The sequence below is a fragment of the Malaclemys terrapin genome, chromosome 6, assembly GCF_027887155.1.
Source record: "Malaclemys terrapin pileata isolate rMalTer1 chromosome 6, rMalTer1.hap1, whole genome shotgun sequence".
Taxonomy (NCBI): Eukaryota; Metazoa; Chordata; order Testudines; family Emydidae; genus Malaclemys; species Malaclemys terrapin.
The window spans coordinates 28639133-28661509 of NC_071510.1; the positions used below are offsets into that span (position 1 = coordinate 28639133).

Sequence of the window (22377 nt, forward strand, 5' to 3'; positions counted from 1 at the left end):
GTAAGCTTGAATATAGGAAGCATTAATAGTCACAATAATTCTAGACAGAACCTGTCAACTCTGCCCTGATATTGGGAAGTCTAAGATATTGCAAGATTGACAATACTTTTTATATTCTCTGAAGTCCAATTTTCTCCCACTGTCCCCCAAATTATATTCATCCCTTATATTAATCTATGTAAATTGAGGATATGTTACAAGAAAAGTTAGAAAAAAATATCACTAGAAAAGGGGAAACCACCACCAGATATTTCAGACTGAAAGGATTTTTCTTCGCTAAAGGAATTTTTCTTCAGATTTTGTCTCTGCATGTTATTCTCAGCCACTATCAGCTTGCACAACCACTACATATTAAAGAATATACTCACGGCTCTGATTCCATCGGCTCTTCTTGCTTGCGTTTTCTTTCTCCTACATCTCGCTCATGTTGGCCTTTTAGTATATTCCTCCTATGAGCACCCTGAAAGTTTCTTCCTCCTTTTCTCTTCTGTTTCATTTAACAGAGTTTAGAGATTGGTGGGAAGAGAGGAATATTTAGATTACTACAAATCAAAAAAAATGTCAGCAGTTAAAATTTCAGAACTAAATCACTACATCTGTTTGATAAGGGCACGTCGACAAGGTCTAGAATTCCCCACAACTACCTCTAATAAGTGAGTGGTAAGAGATTCTCATGTATGCGATGGTAATAAATTTAAGTTTGCTGGCACTCATTTTCTTCTCTCAGATGGAGCAAGTCATCTGTTATCGCACATACGGGGCGGGAGGGAGAAAAAAAAAAAATAAAGTCACAAAATCCATAAAAGGAATCAACTCTGAAATGATCAGAGCATTCTAGTTTTTTTCTTTCAAAATAAATCTCACAAAACCCTTAGTATGCTCTAAAAAAGCAATTATAGAAAAAGCCCCATGCAGTCAAGTTTCTATTATATTGCCTAAACAGCATTTTTTCGTATTAAAAGATGCTACCTTGCCTAAGGGTGGATTTAAATTAAAGCCACTTAAAAAAAAACTACTCCTAGTTAATACCAAGGATTACTGAAATTGCCTTTTGGAAGAGAGATCTGCAGCTTCTCATTCCATAGCATGCTTCTGTATGGGAGTCTGAACACTAGACTGCAACTGTTAATGCCCAGAATTAAAGACCTGGAATTAGCTTCAGGGCATATCTTCACTAACCCATTGTTTTTAGTGGATGTTTTCCCCCAGTTTAGAAGAATAAATAAATCAACAGCCAAGATATAAACTAATCAAAGAAACATATATCTTACCTTATCACCTTCCTGCTCTTCTCCATCCTCTTCAGAATCAGAGGCTGATGTAGAACCCACTTTAGTGGCACTTTTCCTTTTTGGTTCAGTCTCTTTTTTTCCTTCTTTTTTGTCAATATCTTTCCTTGGTTTGTCTTCTTCCTTCTGACCCTCCTCATCTTTTTTCAGCTGTTTTTTTTGTTGTTTTTCTTCTGGTACTTTTTTCTTGGTCTTATCCTCCTCATGAACACTAAAATGTAATAAAAAATTAGTTATCTTTCAATCAATGTCCATGCTTAGGCTTCGTAATCCTTATCTATACTGAGTGTAAAATGGAGCCAAGTACTCTCAATAGCCAAAGAAGAAATGAATGTTTACATAAATGGCTTTATTAAAAAGAGTGCTTCATCACTTCATAGTTCATCTTTACAAAAAATAGGTCAATTCCAAACCCTTTTGATTATGAAGATATCCTTTAGAAAGTGGGTTTATCCCGTTATTTCTGAATTCACAGAGACAAATAATAGTAATGTTTAGTACTTGGGCCCAGCAAACACTTATGCATGTGCTTAATTGTATGCAAATATGTAGACCTACTGAAGTTAGTGCAAGGAGTCAGTGAGACTATTCATGTGCATAAAGTTAAACATGTGCTTAAGTATTTATAAATTTAGGGCTCATGAGATGCAAACTCCCTCTTCTCATTTTAACTGACTTAGACCCCAATCCTGCAAACCCTTGCTCACATGATTAACTTTAAGCATGTGAGCAGTACTAATTACTTCAATGGACTGGCTTACATACTTAATGCTAAGCACATGTTATGTTTGCAGTAAATGCTAACCTTTTAAATCAATTATACCAAGACATTTATTTAAGGCACATATCTAATGTAGATGCACATATGTCCTATAAACCTTCTAAAGAGAACTATGCAAGTTTAGAATATACAAATAGTTGACTATTCTTTCAATTATTAGGATGGTTAAGAGCTAGCATGACCCTAATATAGGGCAAAAGGGATGTGTACATAGCACTATTCCATTTCAAACAGCACTTAGATTCCATGGTGTTCACTTGTGGGATTCTGTGGGTTTCTTATTACAAACCTTAATAAAGCAGCTGTAAAAGGCTAGTACAGGTTTTTTGCATGATCCTCCCTGTTTCTTCATCACAAAAATGAGTATCTGGTATTAAGATATAAATGTACAGACAAACTTAACAGAAAATAAGGCTCTTTGAAGAAATTTTTCAAATTAGGGAGAAAGAGCTTTCTATCGTGCCTGAGTTTGAGCTACCTTGGCATACTTACAGCTGATTTAAGTCTTTAATAACTGCTTCATCTACCAAAGCAAGCAACCACCTACTGATAAACACCACCCCAGGAAAAACAGTGCTCAGGCACTCAGTGGCACAGTTATGCTAGCTTCTCGAAAACAGCCATTTGATTTACAATATGTAAAGAGATTATATATTAAAATCCAACTCACATGTCACTTTCTGAAGGACAAGGTGGTTTCACCAATTTGGGTCTTCCTCTTGGTTTTGGAACCTTTACTTCTGTAGCTAATGTTCAAATAGAAAGATCAGGTTAGTCTACAGCCTCTATTTGTTTCTTATTTAAAACTGACTATTCTCATAGCAACATCAACTGATAAAACAACATCAGAGAGATAATACTGAATGGGATTGATATGCTGACCTATCACCTTTTCAGATATTTCTTAATTTCATCATATATTTACAATATGCTAAATAATTTCTCTACCTCCTTGGCACTTCTATCCTAAGTACTGCAAGATGAAAATATTGTGCACAGTACCACTTTAGATTAAAATCTGAAGGAGATGCTATCCTGCTGCCTCCACTGAATATGTTGCTAGGAAATGTACTTCCCAATATCTGAGATGTCACTGGATTTAGCGTGCAGCATTGCTAAGCAATACATGCACATAACACTCTAATGCCAGGGGATGCTGTGTTGCATATTGCCTAGCGATATGTTCCCCAGAGAAGGCCAGAAGGGTGTATTTAATTCCATCTGGCTTTTACATTGACTCCTTTTATTGCTTACATTCTGTGTATAAGCATAACAGATAATATCTCTTATGTTCTAAACATTTTACAATCCACTTTAAGTTGCTAAAATTGTATGTTTTGCTAGGAGAGATTGTGCGGCTGACTTAAGAAATTAATTCAAAGTCAAATATAACTTCCTAGCTTCCATGCCAAAAAAAACCCTAAAATCAGTTAAGCTATGGCTGCATTTAAAAAAAACCCAAAACTTCTGTTTTCATAATGCCAGAAGATATAAATGAGTATCAGAAGCAACTTATCTGTTGTCCACACTACAGGCTAATATGATGTACATAACTGCTCAAAGAACTATTTTCTCATGTAGTATTAAATTGTGAATTTTAAAGAGCTTTCACTTACACGTATATTTACACAGTACTTATGACTTTTCACAAATTAAAAACTGCAGTACATTAAATCTTGCAATTTTCAAAAATAGAGCAGAATTGTTAACAATATTTTCATATTATACGGATTTCATATAGTTCTGTTCTCCCTTTCACTTGTTTACCAAACTTTTCACAATATTCACTGCTTTTAATCTTCCTCAAAAAATAAAATAAAATAAAATAAAATAAAAAAAAAATATATATATATATATATATATATATATATATATATATATATATATATATATATATATATATAAAAATAAATAAAAACCCTTCAATCCCTCAATTGTTTTTCTTACTCTTCTCTGAGCTCCCTACAGGTTTTCTTGTGTTCAGGTATCCAGAAATGAATGCTTTATTCCAGGAACATTCTTATCAAAACTGCACAAAGAAATTACCACCTACATAATGAAAAGATAAAGCTTGTCTGTGAAGGAGACAGAGCTTTCTCAAGGGCTTGCCCAACACCGCAGAATGAACTCCCAAAGGAACAAAGGACCATCACAAATTTCAACAACTTCTGATCTTAGTACAAGGCACATTTCCTTGACTTTGCTTTCCCTAACATACAGCAATGTGTGTGCTTGCATTATAATAATAATAATAAAAAAAAATTCTAAATAAAGACCAAACACTTCATTGCACCCACTCCTTTGGGAGAGAAAATGAGAGACCAAACTCATGGCAGATATTAGTCACGCTGCTTAATTCACTACTCAAAGATGCTTAGACACTATGGTTATGAGTGTGGTGTATACAGAACAGAATTACACATGCAGCCCCCTACTAGGTCTGAGATGCTTTTGCACATCACTCTTCCTTCTCTCCTAACCTTTATATTCGATTCCCCATCTTTGGGATATTTCAGTTTTGTCTCTGAAAACCTTTTATAAATATAAACGTATCTTTATTGATGGTAACTGACAAGTCTTAAGTATTCATTCATACTGTTTTTTGTATCTTTTTTTCAGTTTGGTAATTTATAACATTTAAGATACAACGCAAGTGTTCCTTTTTCCCAGCCTAATAAAGCCTGGTGAACTTTAATGAAAGGTGAAATAAATCTAGCAGCCATAAATATACATGATTTTATTAATAGTCATATTAAAGAATCTGCAGTAATAATATTAGGTATTATTATATAGGACAGCAAGCAAATGTTCCTATCTCTTATGTAGCATTTTTCCATCAGTAGCTGTCAAAGCACTTCACAACCTTTCGTGAAGTGGTGCATGATATGAAACAATTGTACTATTCCACTGATGGCAAATCATTCCAGGTCAATATTTAGTTTGTTACATGTCTTCTTCTGGAATTACAGAGACACTGGGTACTGCTGCAAGTGGCACCTCAGTTAACCTTATGCTAGTACTCTCACAACTAAACACAGATCCCCAGTAACTGATAGTGCTCTCTGCACCGCCACCCCAATCTTTTATTTTTTTAATTGTAGCCTACAGATATGCGTTTGCAACCTGTTGGTATCAGTTTTATAATCTTTGTGATAAAATATAAATCTCTGTAGCACTATGCCACACGGCGATAACTAGCTCTTACCAGATACTCTATAGACAAGCAAGGTTCTGCAATAGTTGTGACATCAACAGCATGGTGAGGGTGTTATTTGTATCACAATATAATAAATAAATAATTTCAGAGGACATCACAAAGTCTAATAGTTGAAACTCTTACGTGCTGAACACTTCACAGTTTGATATTTGGGACATTCAGCACACAACCCTACAACTAAGCTGTTTTATACTTTGAGGTCCCCTTCAGCATTAGGCGATGTCTACACTACCACTTATGTCGCTCAGTGGTGTGAATATTCCATCCCCGAGTGACATAAGTAGTGTGCACGGTGCTATGTCGATGGGAGAGTTTCTCCCGCCAATACAGCTCATCACTCTGCTTGTAGGGGGTGGATTACTTATGTCAACGGAAAAGCTCTCTCTTTTCAGCATAGAGCGGATACACGAGAGATCTTACAGCAGCGCAGTTGCATCAGTACTGCTGTAAGCTCTCTAGTGTAGACATAGCCTTAGAGAGCAAATGTGTTGTAATACTTGTTGTCTACAGAAGAAAATTCTTTCATTCTCCATTAAAAAAATTAAATGGGAAAAAAAATTAAGTCAGACTTATGGTGAAGTTACCTGCTGGTCTTCCTCTTTTAGGGCTCACTTTAGGAGCCACAACTACTGCAGTTGTTGCTGCTGCCACTGTTGTAGCTGTTGCCACTGCTACTGCTGCCTCCTCAGCTTCTGCTTGTTTTTCAGACTGTTTTAAAGGACACAATTCATATAATTAAAAATGATAATCTCCCTTCACCCCTGTTCTTCCAACTACTTCTCAGGGCTTGTTTATACTTCCGGCTAAATTGGCACTGCTGCAATCAATGCAGCAGTGTCCATTTAGTGGGTCTGGTAAAAACAAGCTAAGTCGATAGCAGAACGCTCTCCTGTCGAGGTCTCTATTCCCCCTCCCCAAGAGGCAGAAGGCAAGTTGACACAGTGTGGTGTAAACACCGCTGTAAGTCGACCTAAGTTATGTCAACTTCAGTTACCTAACTTACATAACTGAAGTAGCTAACTTAGGTCAACTTACAGCTTCAGTGTAGACCAGCCCTCATTTCTGCTCAGACATAATTTACACACCACTTAAAGAAGCTACAAATGCAGTAACTGTTAATGTTATTTCAACCATGACACACATGCACAAGATGGGTATCATCTGAAAACACTTGTAATAAGTTTTAACAATTGAGGCTACACTTAAAATATAGTTGGTTTATCTATACTGCAATTAACAGACTATACACCAACCATTTTCAGATTTAAACAAAAACTACACATACATGAACACACACAGAACATTAGCCACTATATCGCACACACTCAGATAATTTCAGAGCAATAAACTGTCTTGGAAAAAGAAACTAGACTCATTCTGTAAAAATTAAGTCTTTGAAAGATTACTTACAATATACATTCTTTTACCGTTAAAGACTGCTTTTGGCTCTCAGAAGGAAAAATGATGGGTAGGTAACTGAACTTTACCTCTTATTCTTCTCTGAAGTGGGTACCCAGTACTCGGTGATCCATTACAACTCTGTAATTAATTCTCCCTTATCTTCCCTACACAGATACTTCCTTTTAAAAAAATAACCTCTCTCTAGTTTCACAATATAGTAACAATGGGTGGAGCTATTCAGAGAACTAAATGCCTCCCTAGTGCCCCAACTAACAGCCCAAACTGAGAAGATATCTCTAAATTCAAATTAATAAACATCAAAGTATCCTGCCTGGAGACAGTGAATCTATCTACTTATTAATTATATAAAACAAATGAAAATAAAGATTTATGGCAAAGGAAGATCCTAATATAAGGGAAACCCAGGATTTCTACATCTCTCTCTGCACAAATGCCCCATAAAGGTGAAAAATAAAGACTGAGAGAATATCCCCTCCAGCTGGAACTTAATGCAAGTTAGGATGCCCTGAATGGAGTCTCAGGGAGCATGAGGAGTCCATTTCAGAGAAAGTAAGTTACAGATAGGTATGTAGATTTTACTTTTCTCTTTTGTGGGCACCTGGTGCTTTATGATCCATTTATAGCTAGGATGTAATCAGCTGTAAAACAAATCTCCACAAACAGAAGAAAACTTAAAATAGCAAGAAAACAGAACCAAGAGGAACACATCTGCACCCTCAAATAAGAGGAGTTTGTTTGTTCATTCTGAAGGCCACATGCCTGACTGAGTGAGCCCTCACAGAAGGAAGGAAATCTCTGATGAACAATTTATAGACCTGACAAATTCCTGAATGTATCCATCCGGAAATAGTGGATAGGGACGCACTGTATCCCTTCTTAGGTCAACCACCTAATCTTAAAATGTGCCTGATTTTCTTCAAAGATTAGTTTTGTGTAAAAAGACTGTCAGTCATGACTACATCTAAGTTTGCAACCTATCTCCTTGTGTGGAAGGGCTTAGAACACAAGAAAGACAAACAACACAACGCAACATCAGAACAGCAGGTCACCTAATGAAATTAATAGGCAGCAGGTTTAAACAAACATAAGGAAGTACTTCTTCATACAATGCACAACCTGTGGAACTTGTTGCCAGGGGATGTTGTGAAAGCCAGAAGTACAATTGGGTTTAAAAAAGAATTTGATACGTTCTTGGAGGATAGGTCCATTAATGGCTATTAGCCAAGATGGTCAGGGATGCAACGTCATGCTCTGGATATCCACAAACCTCTGACCTCCAGAAGCTAGCACTGGATGACAGGGGATGGGTAACTCAATAATTGCCCTGTTCTGTTCATTCCTCACTATCAGAAGACATTGGGCTAGATGGACTATTGGTCTGACCCAGTTTAGCCATTCTTATATTTAAATAAATTGGTTCGAATTAAAACCATAATTTTGGGAGATAGAAAATTTTGGTGAAGGTCTAAGAATCACATCTGGAAAAAGTTGCATGTAAGGATTCCAGATAAATAAGGCCTTCAAACTTAGTAACACTCCTCACTGATGTAACTACTAACAGAAAAACATTTTAATAGGAAATATGGGGAAGACTCCACCAGATATTAAAAAAGCAGGTTCAGAGATTATTTGAAGCATCAAATAATGCACAGACTCCAAATGTTGTTTCTGAAGAGATGCAGGGTTAAAGGATTAGGAAGTGTGAGGCTAGAGGTGGAAGGAATATACCACAAAGCTCCTAAACAGTGAGACTTGGGCCTGGTCCACACTAAGCCCTCAGTTCGAACTAAGATACACAACTTCAGCTACGTGAATAACGTAGCTGAAGTTGAAGTATCTTAGTTCGAACTTAAAGGTACTTACTGCAGGTCCACACGCGGCAGGCAGTCTCCCCCTTCGACTCCGCCTACTCCTCTCGCAGAGCAGGATTACCAGCGATGACGGCGAGCACTTCTGGGATCGATTTATCGCGTCTAGACAAGACGCGATAAATCGATCCCAGAAGATTGATTGCTGGCCGCCGAACCAGCGGGTAAGTAGAGCCGTACCCTTGGACTTTCAGGAAGGTAGGACTTGTGTTCAGTCAAGAGCCTTGTCTAGAAGAAACTCCAGGTTATATAGCTCTGGTTGTCAGAAACAATGGGATTTTTGCTCTTTCAAATGCATCATGAGTACCAAGTTCTCAGAATGGATTTATGGACAGTTTCAAAATGTGAGCAACAAGTCTACATGCTCTACCACGTATTCATGCTCTAGAAAGCAAAATATCTCAGGTTCCAGGCCAAGTGCCTCCAGTGCTGTTGGTCTGGGAATTTGAGGGGGTCCTGGATTAGAAGTTTCCCCCAGACCAAGAGGTTCAAAATGCTTAAAAGACAGCTGTAGGAATCAGTGTCTAGACCACTACATTTCTATTAACTACTTTAGGACTCAATGATTTAGTTTTTATTCTTATGGGTACAATCACCATGTATTTAATCACTGGATACAGAGGCTGATTTTTTGCTTAAACATAAGTGGTTTTAATCATTAGATGCTTTATATTGCAAGCTCCTCACATAAGGGACTGCCCTTAATGAGGGCTTGGAAAGCACCCAGTAGACACTACTGAACACACAAAATAAGTAATCTACAAAACTTCCTGCTCTAATAGCAAGAGATCTTCCCTTGCTTATTCAGGATTTTTAACTTTACTTTCTTGTTCCAACCTGAAGTGTCAGTATGCCAGAGGTACAATTGTTGCTTTTCAAGTAAACAGCAGCTAAACCCAGAGGGAGTCTTAAGAAGAGAAAGTCAGAACCACCTTCTTAAGGGTTTGTAATTCTAGGAAGTGGTGATTAACTTCATAGGACAACTATTTGCCTGAACTAAATGGGGCCTATCTGAGTTTCCTCAGGTGATGCAGAAGTTAATCTGCTTCCTGATTCTGGAAAGTCCATTACTAAAAAGGAGAATTTGTAGAGAAGTGCATCCCCACCATAGAAAAGTTTCCACTTCTGGTCACTGTCATACAAAATGAATGGACTCACTAGAGCAGTCCCCATCAGAAAAAAAAATAGTGAAATCTTTCTCTGGGCAACTAGAACCATGAATGTCTAATAGAATACCCAGAGGTAGACCAGAATTTGAGGCAGTACTAAGGAGCAACTCTGAAAATAGATCAGGCAACTGTGGAACTCGAGCAGTATTGACTGGTTATATCTCAGATGGGTATCAAAAAGTCACCTGTTGTAGGTGGGACTTCAGAGTTGTGAGAAAAACAAGGCTCATGAGAGAAGCAAACAGTACTGCCAGGAACTGGTAATGCAATGTTGCAAAATGTATGTAGCATTGGTGGTCCAGGCAAACTGGTGCATGGAGTTGCGATTCCTGGTAGGACAATGAAAATTCAGAGGAAATTTTTGAGACATCTCTGTATCAGAAAGGCCTGGACTCCATGAAGAAATGACCTTGCACACTGAATCAGCCTGGACAGAACCAGCAGTGGCACAAACTAGTCTGTTCTCTTTTGTACCAAGAAGACTCTTGAATGAAGACCTAAAAAAGAAATTCTCCAGAAAACATTGCTCCTTTTCCCCATGAAATGAGATTGGCAATGCTATGCTTCAGTGCTTTTTTTTTTTTTTTTTTTTTAAATTTAAACTGGTTCACAGGAAGCATGGGTGACAGGATGGAAGATGATGGGGAACCTGAAAGGCTTAAACTTTGAAGAAAGCTCTGTTCTCAGTCCTTTTTTCTCTCTTCCTCTTTTGGAGGGCTTCTCTGGTCACAATACACAATGGCATATTACTGAAAACTTGAACTACCTACCTCAGAAATGACAGAGCAACCCTCAATCTACTAGGCTATATAGTCTCACAGATGTAAAGACACTGTTGCTACAGCTTTTTGCTGCTGACACAGTCTGTGATCTGCCCCTTTGAAGAGATGGGGAGTGCCTTTAAAAAACATTGACAGAGACCAGGAATAATAAGGAGCAGAGGAAAGTAGAGCTGGTCATAAGCCTCATGACTGAAGCTCCCTGCTTGTTAGTAATGCTCTTTCAGGTTTAAGTACTTATTTAAGTAGTTCTACAGCTGTACCACAAAATCGCACACTCAAAGACTACGTCTATATTGCAAATAAAACGTGTTCTCAACTTGGATTAGCTAACCTGAGTTAGCTAATTTGGGTTAAAATAGGAAAGACGACACAAACTAAGTTAAAAGCCAAGTTGTTAACAGCTTAAGTTAAAGCCAGAGTTAATAGCAGAGTTGCCATGTAATCACTGCTATTATAACCTGAGTTAAGAATATACTTTTTTTTTGGCAGTTTAGAAATACCCTAAGAAGAGACACTTGCACAACCTTAATTATGCGATTTAACTTTTGAGGGCTTGACTTAATACAACCTTAAATACACTTTTAAAAAGTTGGGAATGTAATTTCCCAGTTTTTTTTTTTTTCCAGAAAAAAACAAATCACATTTTGTGCAACAGCAACAGAAGTTTTAAAATAGAAAGTATTACACAACTAGTGTTATACTCTACCCGTATAAAGAATAAAACAATAGAGCCTTTGCAGAATGGAGTGAAAATCTTATTTTCATTTCTGTAACCCTTCACTGTCTAAAGTTAGATGGTAAGAAAATTGACAGTGTGTTGTGTGAAGTGTCTACCACATTTTTGGCACTGTAAACATTTTTACCTTCCTGTTCTTGGTTACTCCACCCATGCAATAGAGCCAAATTTCTAAAAATCAAGTTGGACACAGCTTACACTATGCAGAATTAAAGCACATAACTGCTCAACAACCTGTTTTGAACAGCAAAGTTCAAAATCCTCAATTTACACTGACTATAAACATGTCAACGAGCATCTAGCGCAAAGAACAGGCACTCTCTTTTATGGAATAATTAAATAAATCTTTAAAAGCATGATAGATCAGTTGATTTGGGAAAGGGAGTAGAGAAATGGCACCTACTTACATGAAGCTATTAAATATTAGCATCAGAACAATCTTTAATGAAACAGAGATGAAGAAAACACCAAAATAGGGGAGGAGATTTCAGAGGAAATTAGTGGCATTCCATCACGTAACAAATTGTGAGGCTCAAATTTTCGACTAGGTTGTGAAACCCTTACTTTTATTGGTGACTGCTCACAAATAGTTCCATTGACTTTATCTGGACTACTTGTACAAGTAAGTGCTCACCAATATGAATTCAAATGAAAAAAAAAAAACCCTACATTAATGCATTAACACAGAGTTAAAGTTGCTTCGTAGTATGTTGTCCCCTTGTAGAACGTTGAGTTGAGTAAAACTCAAACTTCTGAAAACCAGGAAATGCAGTTAAGGTTGCCCATGCAAACTAAATTGTTCCCTTTCAGTAATGCCCCAATTCACACACATACTGATATTCTGCCACCAGTTGCTGAAATGTACACGCTCTTCTCCAGTTTTTACAATCCACTCTCACTCACAGGATTCCATCTTTCCACCTCACATTACTAAAGGACCAAAAAAAGGAAGAGGTTGCCCATGCCCTCTTCGAGCAATGCCTCAATATGCACAAACTCATGGAAGATTCAGGAGGTTCCAGATCCTAGCATACACACACACACACACACACACACACACACACACACACACTTAGCCAACTACCCAGAAAGAATACCATTAGTACAATTTAAGAACAAATTCACAGACTTTTACAACCCCTTAACACTTATAGGATACCATCTCAACCTACACTTTCACTTCACCATCATTAAAACATTAGAATTCTTCCATATTCCACCTCATTGCTGACAATACCCTCAGTAATAAAAGTCTTATGTCCTGCTACTGACATAACCTACACAATTCTGTATAGAAATAATGCCTAATACATCTTGAAGGTACACATGCACCTCTTCCTTTTCCTCCCACAAGACGAAAAACATCAGTGGCAGTGTGTTCATCAAGGAAAAGAGCATCAACACGATCCCTCCAACTATCCAGGCAAGCATAAAGTGGTTGCACAGAAACCCTCATTTATTTTTCCTTTACTGGCAAGTGTGCACTGTAATCCTTCCAGGTTGCATATTTACGCAAGCAAATAAGTGAACATGTTCTTAAATACTAGTCACAATTTGGGGTCCCCAAAGACTTAGGCCTGGTCCACACTAACCCCCCACTTCGAACTAAGGTACGCAAATTCAGCTACGTTAATAACGTAGCTGAATTTGAAGTACCTTAGTTCGAACTTACCGCGGGTCCAGACACGGCAGGCAGGCTCCCCCGTCGATGCCGCGTACTCCTCTCGCCGAGCTGGAGTACCGGCGTCGACGGCGAGCACTTCCGGGATCGATCTCAGAAGATCGATTGCTTACCGCTGGACCCGGAGGTAAGTGTAGACCTACCCTCAGTTGATCAGTTTTTACCCAAGGTAGTGGAAGACACCCAATGAGAGCATTTAGACATTTTGAGCATTAGCTTTGTGCAAAAAAAGGCCCACTAGAAACTTTTTGAAAAATGGCTAGTATCTCAGGACTTGTATCTCCACAATTCCTGACTCAAATGACCCCAAATTTGGGTTGCTAACCCTAACCCAGAAGTCATGACACAACCTTAACTACAGTAGCACTGCCATGCCACTATAATAACGGAGCCACAATATAACAAAAGATTAGTCAGTCTCATCTCTCTTGCTTTCTCTGATCTATGTCAATCTCAAGGAGATAGATAATCATATTGAAGACATTCCTTAGATCTAAAAAACTTGAATTTGGTACTCAGTTTTTCTGTAAGCTTCCAATGAAAGGGGGCTTTTCTGGACTATAGGATTTACTAGCATTTTCATTGTATTCTAAAGGGATTTGTTAAGTGAATAAATTGCTGATATACTGCTGTACAGTTTTGAATTTATTCAAAAATCAAATGAAGATTAATTTTGATTGGAATATAATTTGTTATTGAAAAAATGTGAGAATCCAATAGGAAAGCCACCATCACAAAATGATTGATAAAGTAGAAAAATTAAGTATATTGTTACCTTTCTTTTTCTCCCTCTTCTAGCAACTTTTGGAACAGGTACATCATTAGCTTTCACCACACCCTGAAAAAGTAACACTTAGAATGTTAACAAAACATAAAAGAGTTAGTTTAAGTTATTATGATGCTTGAATGATCATTTTACCATAGCCTTTAGTCCATACAGTATTTTAGTGAAAGACTCTATGCACACATGAAGGTATCTGTTATCAAGTATCAATATTAGGCAATTTAAGTTTCTTTCTAAAACTGTAGTAGAGGATTAAGAATCAGTGACACACCTCTTCAAAGAGACAGATAAAGGTATAATGGCTTGTTCCGAACTTTAGTAAATTGCAAATTAAATACTAATTAGGATTTTGTTTAATATGTATGGCCATATTTTATTGAACTCACCAAGTCACATCTACATTCAATTTCTAATGTGTTTGTTTCCCAGTGTGTATTGAGTGAGATACATACATTAGCTTAATTAACCTTACCCAACTTGTATACGTGGCTTGATATTTACTCTAATAATTAAGGGCCAAAGTCTGCGATCAGATACACGTTCTTAACTCCCACTGACTTCAATCAATTATATAAACATTTAAGCAGAACTTGACCTTACATTTTAAGCCACTCCCGAGACATGGTCAGATGATTATTCTGTTAGTGACTACAGCAAATTTAGAATATTTGTATTTAGACTTAATCTTTGTAGTACAGTATTAAATTGCTGCGTTTCTTCAGAATTTAGTATTCTCAAACTGTGGTACACATACTACTCCACTTGTTGTAAGTGGTATGCCAAAAACTTTAAAAAAAGTCTCAGTTTTAAACGGTCATCACAATATTTGCTGGGAGTCAGAAAATGACCAAGCAACGAAATGCAATCTCCTGGCCACTTTCAGCCATAATGGTGAACACTACTTGTCTGACCATGCCAGCACTGTAGTTTTATTTAGCAATGTGTTGTGTCATGCAGCTGGTTGCTGTACTCATTTGGTATACAGCTGGCTAGCTTTCTGATACACCTAGCTTTCGGCTTCTGCTGTGCTGCACAACTGAGGTGAATTTGCAAGGTTTTATACCACACCACCAGAGCTCATGTCATCTGAAAAGACACACATGATTCACAGTAGGCACAAAACCTGCAGCCGCAAGGAGCCCAGTAAGGGGATCCATGGGCCAAAGCTGCTGAGTAACAAGAAGCCTCCTGGGGCCAAAGCTGCCTGATGCTCAGGTAAAGCCTCCCACTTCCAGCCAAGACTCCCCCAACCTCTGCCACTGCCCTCTGAACCCTCTCCGGCCCTTTGACACACATGCACCTTTCTCATTAATGCCACTTTTTTTCATTTTCTCTAAGAGATACTCAAAATGTTTTGTATTTTTCTTGATTTAAATTTTGTAAAAATTAAAAATCAAAGTGAACTTCAGCTCGTGTTCAATAATAATCCAGATAAGAATTAGCAGGCACTCTGAATTTAAATTAAACAGGTTAAAAAAAATACATCAAGTCACTGAATATATTTCAGCAGTACATCAAAATATATCAAGACCTCATTTATGACATGTTTGTTCTTGTAATCTGAGTATCACAAAAGAAATAATAATGGCTGCTTCATTGTGTTTCTTTTTGATATATTTGCTAAAAATCTGAGATGTTTAAAAAGGATGCCATAATTAGAACTGGCCAGAAACTTTTCAATTAAGTGTTTTTTGTTAGAAAATATAGATTTGTCCAAACAGAAATTTTGAAAGCATCTTATGTTTTGATGAAACTTTTGTCAGGAAGATTTCTCAGACCCATCATGAAATTTCTGGTCAAATCAAGGGAGAGAAAGGCCTCAAAACAGCCAACAGCCCAGTGGAATGCAGAAGAACCAGGTTCAAATCCCAAATCAGATGAAGCAGGAACCTGAACATGGGTGTACCACATCCCAGGTGAGCGCCCTAACCATCCGACTGCTGGCTATTCTGGGATGATATGTGTGAGACTCTCTCTCGGTTTTCAACAGGTCTTGGTTTCCTTCTGTACTGAAACAAAACTAAACGTTAAAACCTCCATTTTTTGTAAAATGGAATTCCTGTTTTCAAACCAGCCCTAGTTACAAATGAACATTTTAGGTTTCCTTATTCATTTATTTTACTACAGAGTCTGGAAATACTTAAGCCTGTATTAGGGCCTAAAATAAATGTGTATAAAAGAAGGAGAAATTTGCATGTAGTATTTCAAACATCTGCTTGAGGCAGAAAGAAAAACATCCCACATACTTCACTACTGGGTTTTTCTGAAGGGACATCTTCTTCCTTTGCAGCATCCATCTCTTTTTCTTCTGTTTCATCTTCAGTGGGCAAATTATCCTGTTTTGGAGATAACTGTAAATAGAAAAACCAAAGTCGCTAAATTTCACAATTTATATTAACCGAAATCTAAAAGAACTTGAAAGGCCAGCAGCTGCAACAGACTCATTGCTATCAAGTTGCTTTCCACCTTTAGTTGAAATAATTTAATAAACAAGTTTCAGCGTGGTAGCCATGTTGTTGTTTTTGCTGATACAGACTAAGGAGTCCTTGTGGCACTTTAGAGACCAACATATTTATTTGGGCATGAGCTTTTGTGGGCTAAAACCCACTTCATCAGATGCATGGAGTGAAAAATACAGTAAGCAGAATATATATTATAGCACATGAAAAAATGAGAGTTGCCTTACCAAGTGGGGGGTCAATGCTAACAAGCCAATTCAACTGAATTTAACCTTAATTGAATTGGCTCGTTAGCAGTGACCCCCCCCCCCCACTTGGTAAAGCAACTCCCATCTTTTCATGTGCTATAATATATATTTTGCTTACTATATTTTTCACTCCATGCATCTGATGGTGGGTTTTAGCCCACAAAAGTTTATGCCCAAATAAATATGTTAGTCTCTAAAGTGCCACAAGGACTCCTCATTGTTTTTAATAAACAAGGTCAGTTTAATCTGCATATAAACTTCTTCCATTTTTGAGGCATACCCCAAAACTGTTTGTTAAGATTGCTCTCCATCATTCCCTACAGTTTTTCAAGCCTAATTTTGTGGTTTTACAATCACTCACCCCCCGCCCGCATTTTTTTTTTTAAAGCAACCGCTCCCTTTCTTCTACATGAAACATTCACGCAAACAAAGGAGACCAAACTTAACTATAGAGGGGTGTGATGGGGTGCCTACTCCACAAGGCTTGGAGGGGTTATAGTGGCTAGGCAGGCCAATTAACTGCCCAGGCTACCCTTGAGGAAGAAGACAGGGAGCAGGCCACTAACTGGAAATGGGCTCAGCTGGGTAGGAACAGGAGGGGCCCGTATAAATCCCAGTAGTTGTGAGCAGCAGGCCACTGCAAGGCAGTAGTTTACAATCACTCCCTATGAGAAGGAAGCTTGGGCTAGCAAACCCAGAAAGAGGAGGAAGCCAGATAGGTAGGAAGAAGCCCAGGAAAACAGCAGCAAAGGGTAGGACCATACAGACCTTGGCTGCTTGTTACTGGCTGGAACCCAGTGTGGAGGGCAGGCCTGGATTCCCCTGCCAGCCACTGGGAAGTGGCGCAAGGTGATTGAGAGATCAGCAGACAGCTGGTTTGAATTCCCCAGAAGGGGAAGAACTTAGTGACATGGCCAGAAGGCCAAGGCACGAACAGGAAGCTACAGCTCTGGGAGTGTAGTGTGAAAGAAACAATGGGTAGAGACACAGCCAGAGGAGGGCAGTGCCTGGCAAGAGCTAATCCCCAGAGCTGCCAGGAGGCGGCGCCACATGTGGTGAGTGGACCCTGTGACAAGGGGATACAGCAAAACTGACTACACAAGTGATGTCAAATCCACAAACTAAATGAACTAGAAAACACTAATACTTTTCCTCCCCAATATTAGACATTATTTATAGCAGCAATTAAAAAGTAGAAATTTTAGAAAGAAATGTTTTCAAAAGTGAAGTGTATCCCTCTAAAAATCCAGTCTGTCTTCTTAAAAGTCATGTATACTCTTATCCTTACATGTCAAAAATGAAGCCTCATCTATACTAGAAACTATACTATATTATTGATAGTAACACATTGATACAAAGTAAATTGATATAAGTAAGGGTTAAGTCAGTTTATAGGCATCCACATTAGGAGTTTGCACTGGTTTAACTAGACAGACTTTTTAAAGAAACAGACATAGGTCTTGACAATCATTTCTCGTTCCACTTACCTGATATGTATTTTGAATATCTGACTTGTTTAATACCTGACTTGTATATTATTATTTTTAAAAAATTAAGTATTTGTAGTTGTAAGAAACTGTTTCAAATTATATATAAATGGCTTAATATATAATAGTAATTACATAAGGACAAATGTTAGTGTTCATGCCTGAAAACGGAAGACTTAGTCACACCACCACTGCATTGTTCATTTAAACTACATATGTAAAATTGTGTTGTTAAAATTTGTAACTGAAAAGATTTCCAAGACAGATACTAAAACAGTTAATTTATATATTCACTTACTTTGGGAACTGTAGACTTTCTCCTTTTGGTTCCTACTTTTTCTTCACTTTCCTCAGTGGGCTCTTGACAGCTTTCTTCAACAGTCTCTTTAACAGTGTTGTTAACAGTTGGATGGGACTTTAAAACAAAAATATTACCACATTTATGAAGTCAAATAATTTACTGAAGTAATGAATAATAATGACATTGAAGTTGCATGGTTGGGTTTAAAATTAAAAATCAAATTTTCTTTACCTGTGTTTTAAGTAGTCCCATAGCTTATTAGAACTGATTTTTTTTTAAAATCTAGTTTTTTCCACTATAACTAATTTTAAAATTTCTCTCAGCTGAGACAATGAAAAAAACCTTTCAAATATAACTTTCACGGTTCCCATGTACTAGCAGTAAGTTGTGTTTAGACAACAAACATTGCAAGGGAAGATTTTAAAAAGTTTCCATTGAAATTTAATTAAAGACTGGAAAAGTTTTGAGCCACATACAACTGAGTAATATCCTTAGCACACCAGAACTCAATTCCACCATAGGGTGACATTTCCTAGGCCCTGCTGAACATAAGGCATACTCCACCAGCATTTTCTTGCACATCCTTATACATGTGATTGTGCCATTTAGTAATTCCACAACTGACGCAAGAAACTGACGACCACTATTTAAAACTGCTTGGGCTATATGAAGTGGCATTAGATAAAAGTTTGTAGTTTGGCTACAACCTGATCCACTTCTAAGATTGGCTATCAACAGTAGGTGAATTAAAAGCAAATGGTTATTTTCAGGAAAGGCATATGAATCAAAAATATTCTTTGATGCAATGAAGGTGGAAAGGATAGCACTAGAACCATGGAAATAAATAGGAGAGAAGAGAAAATCACTTACCTTTAATTCTGCTTCTCTGTAGATAATATTGTGCACGAGTCTCACTCCTAGGACTTGCATCCTCTGTATGAGAGTAGAACGCCCCTCTTAATTTTTTCCCCCTTGAGGGCAGTGGTTTTGGATTAGAGCCCAAAGCTGCCATGCTAGCAGCTAGAAGCTATCCCCAACTAAGTATAAATGCTGCCCTCTGAACATTCAAGCCAGTTCCTTCAATTTTATCAGAGCAGCTGTGCTCTAAAATCCTATAGTTGCTTGAATTGCCTTGAAATTTAGTGCATCTCAAAGGAGGTGTGGATTTGGTAGTTATTCAAATTTGGGGCCATTTGACCCAGGGGATCCTGAGATACAGCACCCATAAAAAGGAAATCAGCTTTCCTTAAAGTTGACAAATTCTGCCAGCCTATTTGTGCTCACAGATATAGATCAAACCAGGGCTCAAGACCACTGTCCCATGGTCTCAAATGCTCAAGGTTACCCCCAACAGAATTTATGGTCCCCTTTGAGGGAAACCAAGTTTAAATGTTATTTCAAAAAGAGTTTCCTTCTCCAGTGAGGTGCTTGCAAAGACTCGCAGGCCTGTTTGTATGATTAATAGATTAATCTGAGCATATTCAGACAAAGGCTAACTATCCAGAAGACTACCCTTTTAATCACAGGACCTGGGAGGCTCTGAGGGAATATCACAATCCTTGAATCCGAACACCAACCCACACACACAGCTCAAATCCAACCTAGTGCAGAAATCTGAAGTAAAAAGGCAGGTATAATACTCCAATCTACCTCTAGCAAAAGGGATTTTAAAGAGGGGGAGCAGATGTGATTTGAGTACAGCAGGATATTCAGAATACCTTGAACCTATTGTTTGAAAATACACCACACAAGAAAATTCTCACTGGAAAGGGTGATTAGTGGTGAAGAGTAGGTGTGAATAGGAGAAAAGGGTTTGGGGGAGGTCATGGTGATTAGAGGGAGGGTGTGTGACAACTGGGAGGAGGGATATAGGAGCAAGTGACAGGAGGACTGGGCTGAAGAATAGGGGTAGGGGAGCCTGTCCGCCCCACATTCCCCTTCTGTGTGTGCACCACAACCTGAAGCTCCCCTACCCATCTATGATGATCTGTTCCCTGCTCATGTGAGCCAGGTTCTGGGGGTAGCTTTTCTGTGGGTGTCTGAGCCATGCTCCCTAATCCCTTCCTGTGATCCAGAGGTAACTGCCGACCTAGGGGGTGTTTGAGCCCTGCTCCATGTCTCTACTGTGTGCCTGCCAGAATCTGGGGGTCCCTGCCCATCTATGGGAGTCTGACACTCAAATCCCTGTCTTCCTCTCGTGACAGCCAGATTCGGGGTGGCAGAGCTTGCCTTTGATGGTGTCTGAGCCCCTCTCCCTACCCCCATGTGAGCTGCGATCTGTAGAAGCTCTACCCTATCCCTCTGGGTGGGGAGCTTAGACCAGACATGCTCAGAGCAGGCACCAATAACACTGCTGAAACTAAGATGAAGAGCTGAGAATGGGTGTTTGACACACATCAGAAACTTTCCAGCACTGACTCTTGATGCAGTTCACACATCTCAGAGCTATTGTTTCAGGCTGTATTCATCTCCAGTGGGTATTCTCTTTCATCTGAAAAAAGAACAGGAGTACTTGTGGCACCTTAGAGACTAACAAATTTATTAGAGCATAAGCTTTCGTGGCCCACGAAAGCTTATGCTCTAATAAATTTGTTAGTCTCTAAGGTGCTACAAGTACTCCTGTTCTTTTTGAGGATACAGACTAACACGGCTGCTACTCTGAAATCTTTCATCTGAGAACACATCATTGAGATTAATGATAGACTCTTAGACTTCAACTTTTAAAGTTTGAAACCTACTGTGGGCAGAAATCTGAGAATGAACTGTAAATTATAGGGAAAAATCTACTTCCTCACAGTTGTTCGTTTGTGGGTTGTTGCTTTCTTTTAAATGAGTACAGCAAAATATTCTGAAACTTTTTGAAAAGAAAATAAATTACATGAGTACTCAATGGGAGGCAAGGAGTTATTGAAGTGCAGTAATGGGTGGTAATAAGGGTTTGGGGTAAATGGGAATGTGTGTAGGGGAGGGAAGGGATTGGGATATGAGGACTAGTAGGGGATGTTGGGAGTTTATGAATGGAGGGGCCTGTCAGCCCAGAATTCTCACCTTGTATGTGTTTGCTAGGATCTAGAGGAGCCCTATCCTCTGCAGGGGTCTGATCCCTCTTCCCTCTTGGTGCAGCAGTTCTCAACCAGGGGTTTGCGGCCCATTAGGGATCCATGAGCTGTTTCAGGGGCTCGGCCAACCAAGGCCGCTCTGGGCCCCCAAGGGGCTGGAGCCCCTGGGTCCCAGGAGAAGCTGCCTAGTTGGGCTGAAGCCCAGCACCCCCCAGCCCGGCGGGGCTAAAGCCCTGAGCCATCTCACCCTCCATAACTCAAGGGGCAGAAGCCTCCTATCCCATGGGGTTCCCAAGGCTCTTTCCCAGTCCTACAAGGACAGAAGACGGGTTGGATCACAGAAACCCCCTTGGGAGCTGCCACCCAATGTGCAAAGACTACCCTTGTTCCTGTTTTCCCTGCCAGCTCAGGTCTCCAGCACCCTGTCTTGCTGAGCCAGACACTCCCGTCTGCTCCAACACAGACCCAGGGTCTGAATCACTTGCCCCAAAGCTGCAAGTTTGCCTGAAAACAGCTCACAGAACGTGCTTGTCTCTAGCACTCAGATGCTCAACTCCCAATGGGGTCTAAACCCAAATAAATCCGTTTTACCCTGCATAAAGCTTATGCAGGGCAAACTCATAAATTGTTCGCTCTCTATAACACTGAGAGAGAGAGATGCACAGTTGTTCGCTCCCCCAGCTATTAATACATACTCTGAGTAAATTACTAAATAAAAAGTGATTTTATTAAATACAGAAAATAGGATTTAAGTGGTTCCAAGTGGTAACAGGCAGAACAAAGTAAGTCACCAAGCAAAATAAAATAAAATGTGCAAATCTATGTCTAATCAAACTGAATACAGATAATCTCACCCTCAGAGATGTTTCAGTAAGCTTTTCCTCAGACTGGACACCTTCCAGGCCTGGGCACAATTCTTTCCCCTGGTACAGCTCTTGTTCCAACTCAGGTGATAGCTAGGGAATTCTTCATGATGGCTCCTCTCCCCCCTTTGTTCTGTTCCACCCCTTTACATATCTTTTGCATAAGGCGGGAACTACGGTTACCATATCTAATAAATAAAAAACGAGGACCCTCCACGGGCCCTGGCCCCG

The 22377-nt window shown here is 38.9% G+C and overlaps 1 protein-coding gene across 3 annotated transcripts in view; it reads right to left on the reverse strand.

The window, feature by feature from the left end:
* Positions 1-22377, reverse strand: part of PSIP1 (PC4 and SRSF1 interacting protein 1) — a 61871-nt gene that overhangs the window by 22922 nt on the left and 16572 nt on the right. For all 3 annotated transcript variants that reach the window (XM_054032545.1, XM_054032544.1, XM_054032546.1), the window contains exons 5-11: positions 18222-18338; positions 15976-16080; positions 13721-13783; positions 5872-5995; positions 2741-2816; positions 1272-1500; positions 369-487 (exon numbers count right to left, since the gene is read on the reverse strand). In XM_054032545.1, coding sequence (XP_053888520.1) covers positions 369-487; positions 1272-1500; positions 2741-2816; positions 5872-5995; positions 13721-13783; positions 15976-16080; positions 18222-18338 — 833 coding nt within the window. The remainder of the gene's footprint in view (positions 1-368; positions 488-1271; positions 1501-2740; positions 2817-5871; positions 5996-13720; positions 13784-15975; positions 16081-18221; positions 18339-22377) is intronic.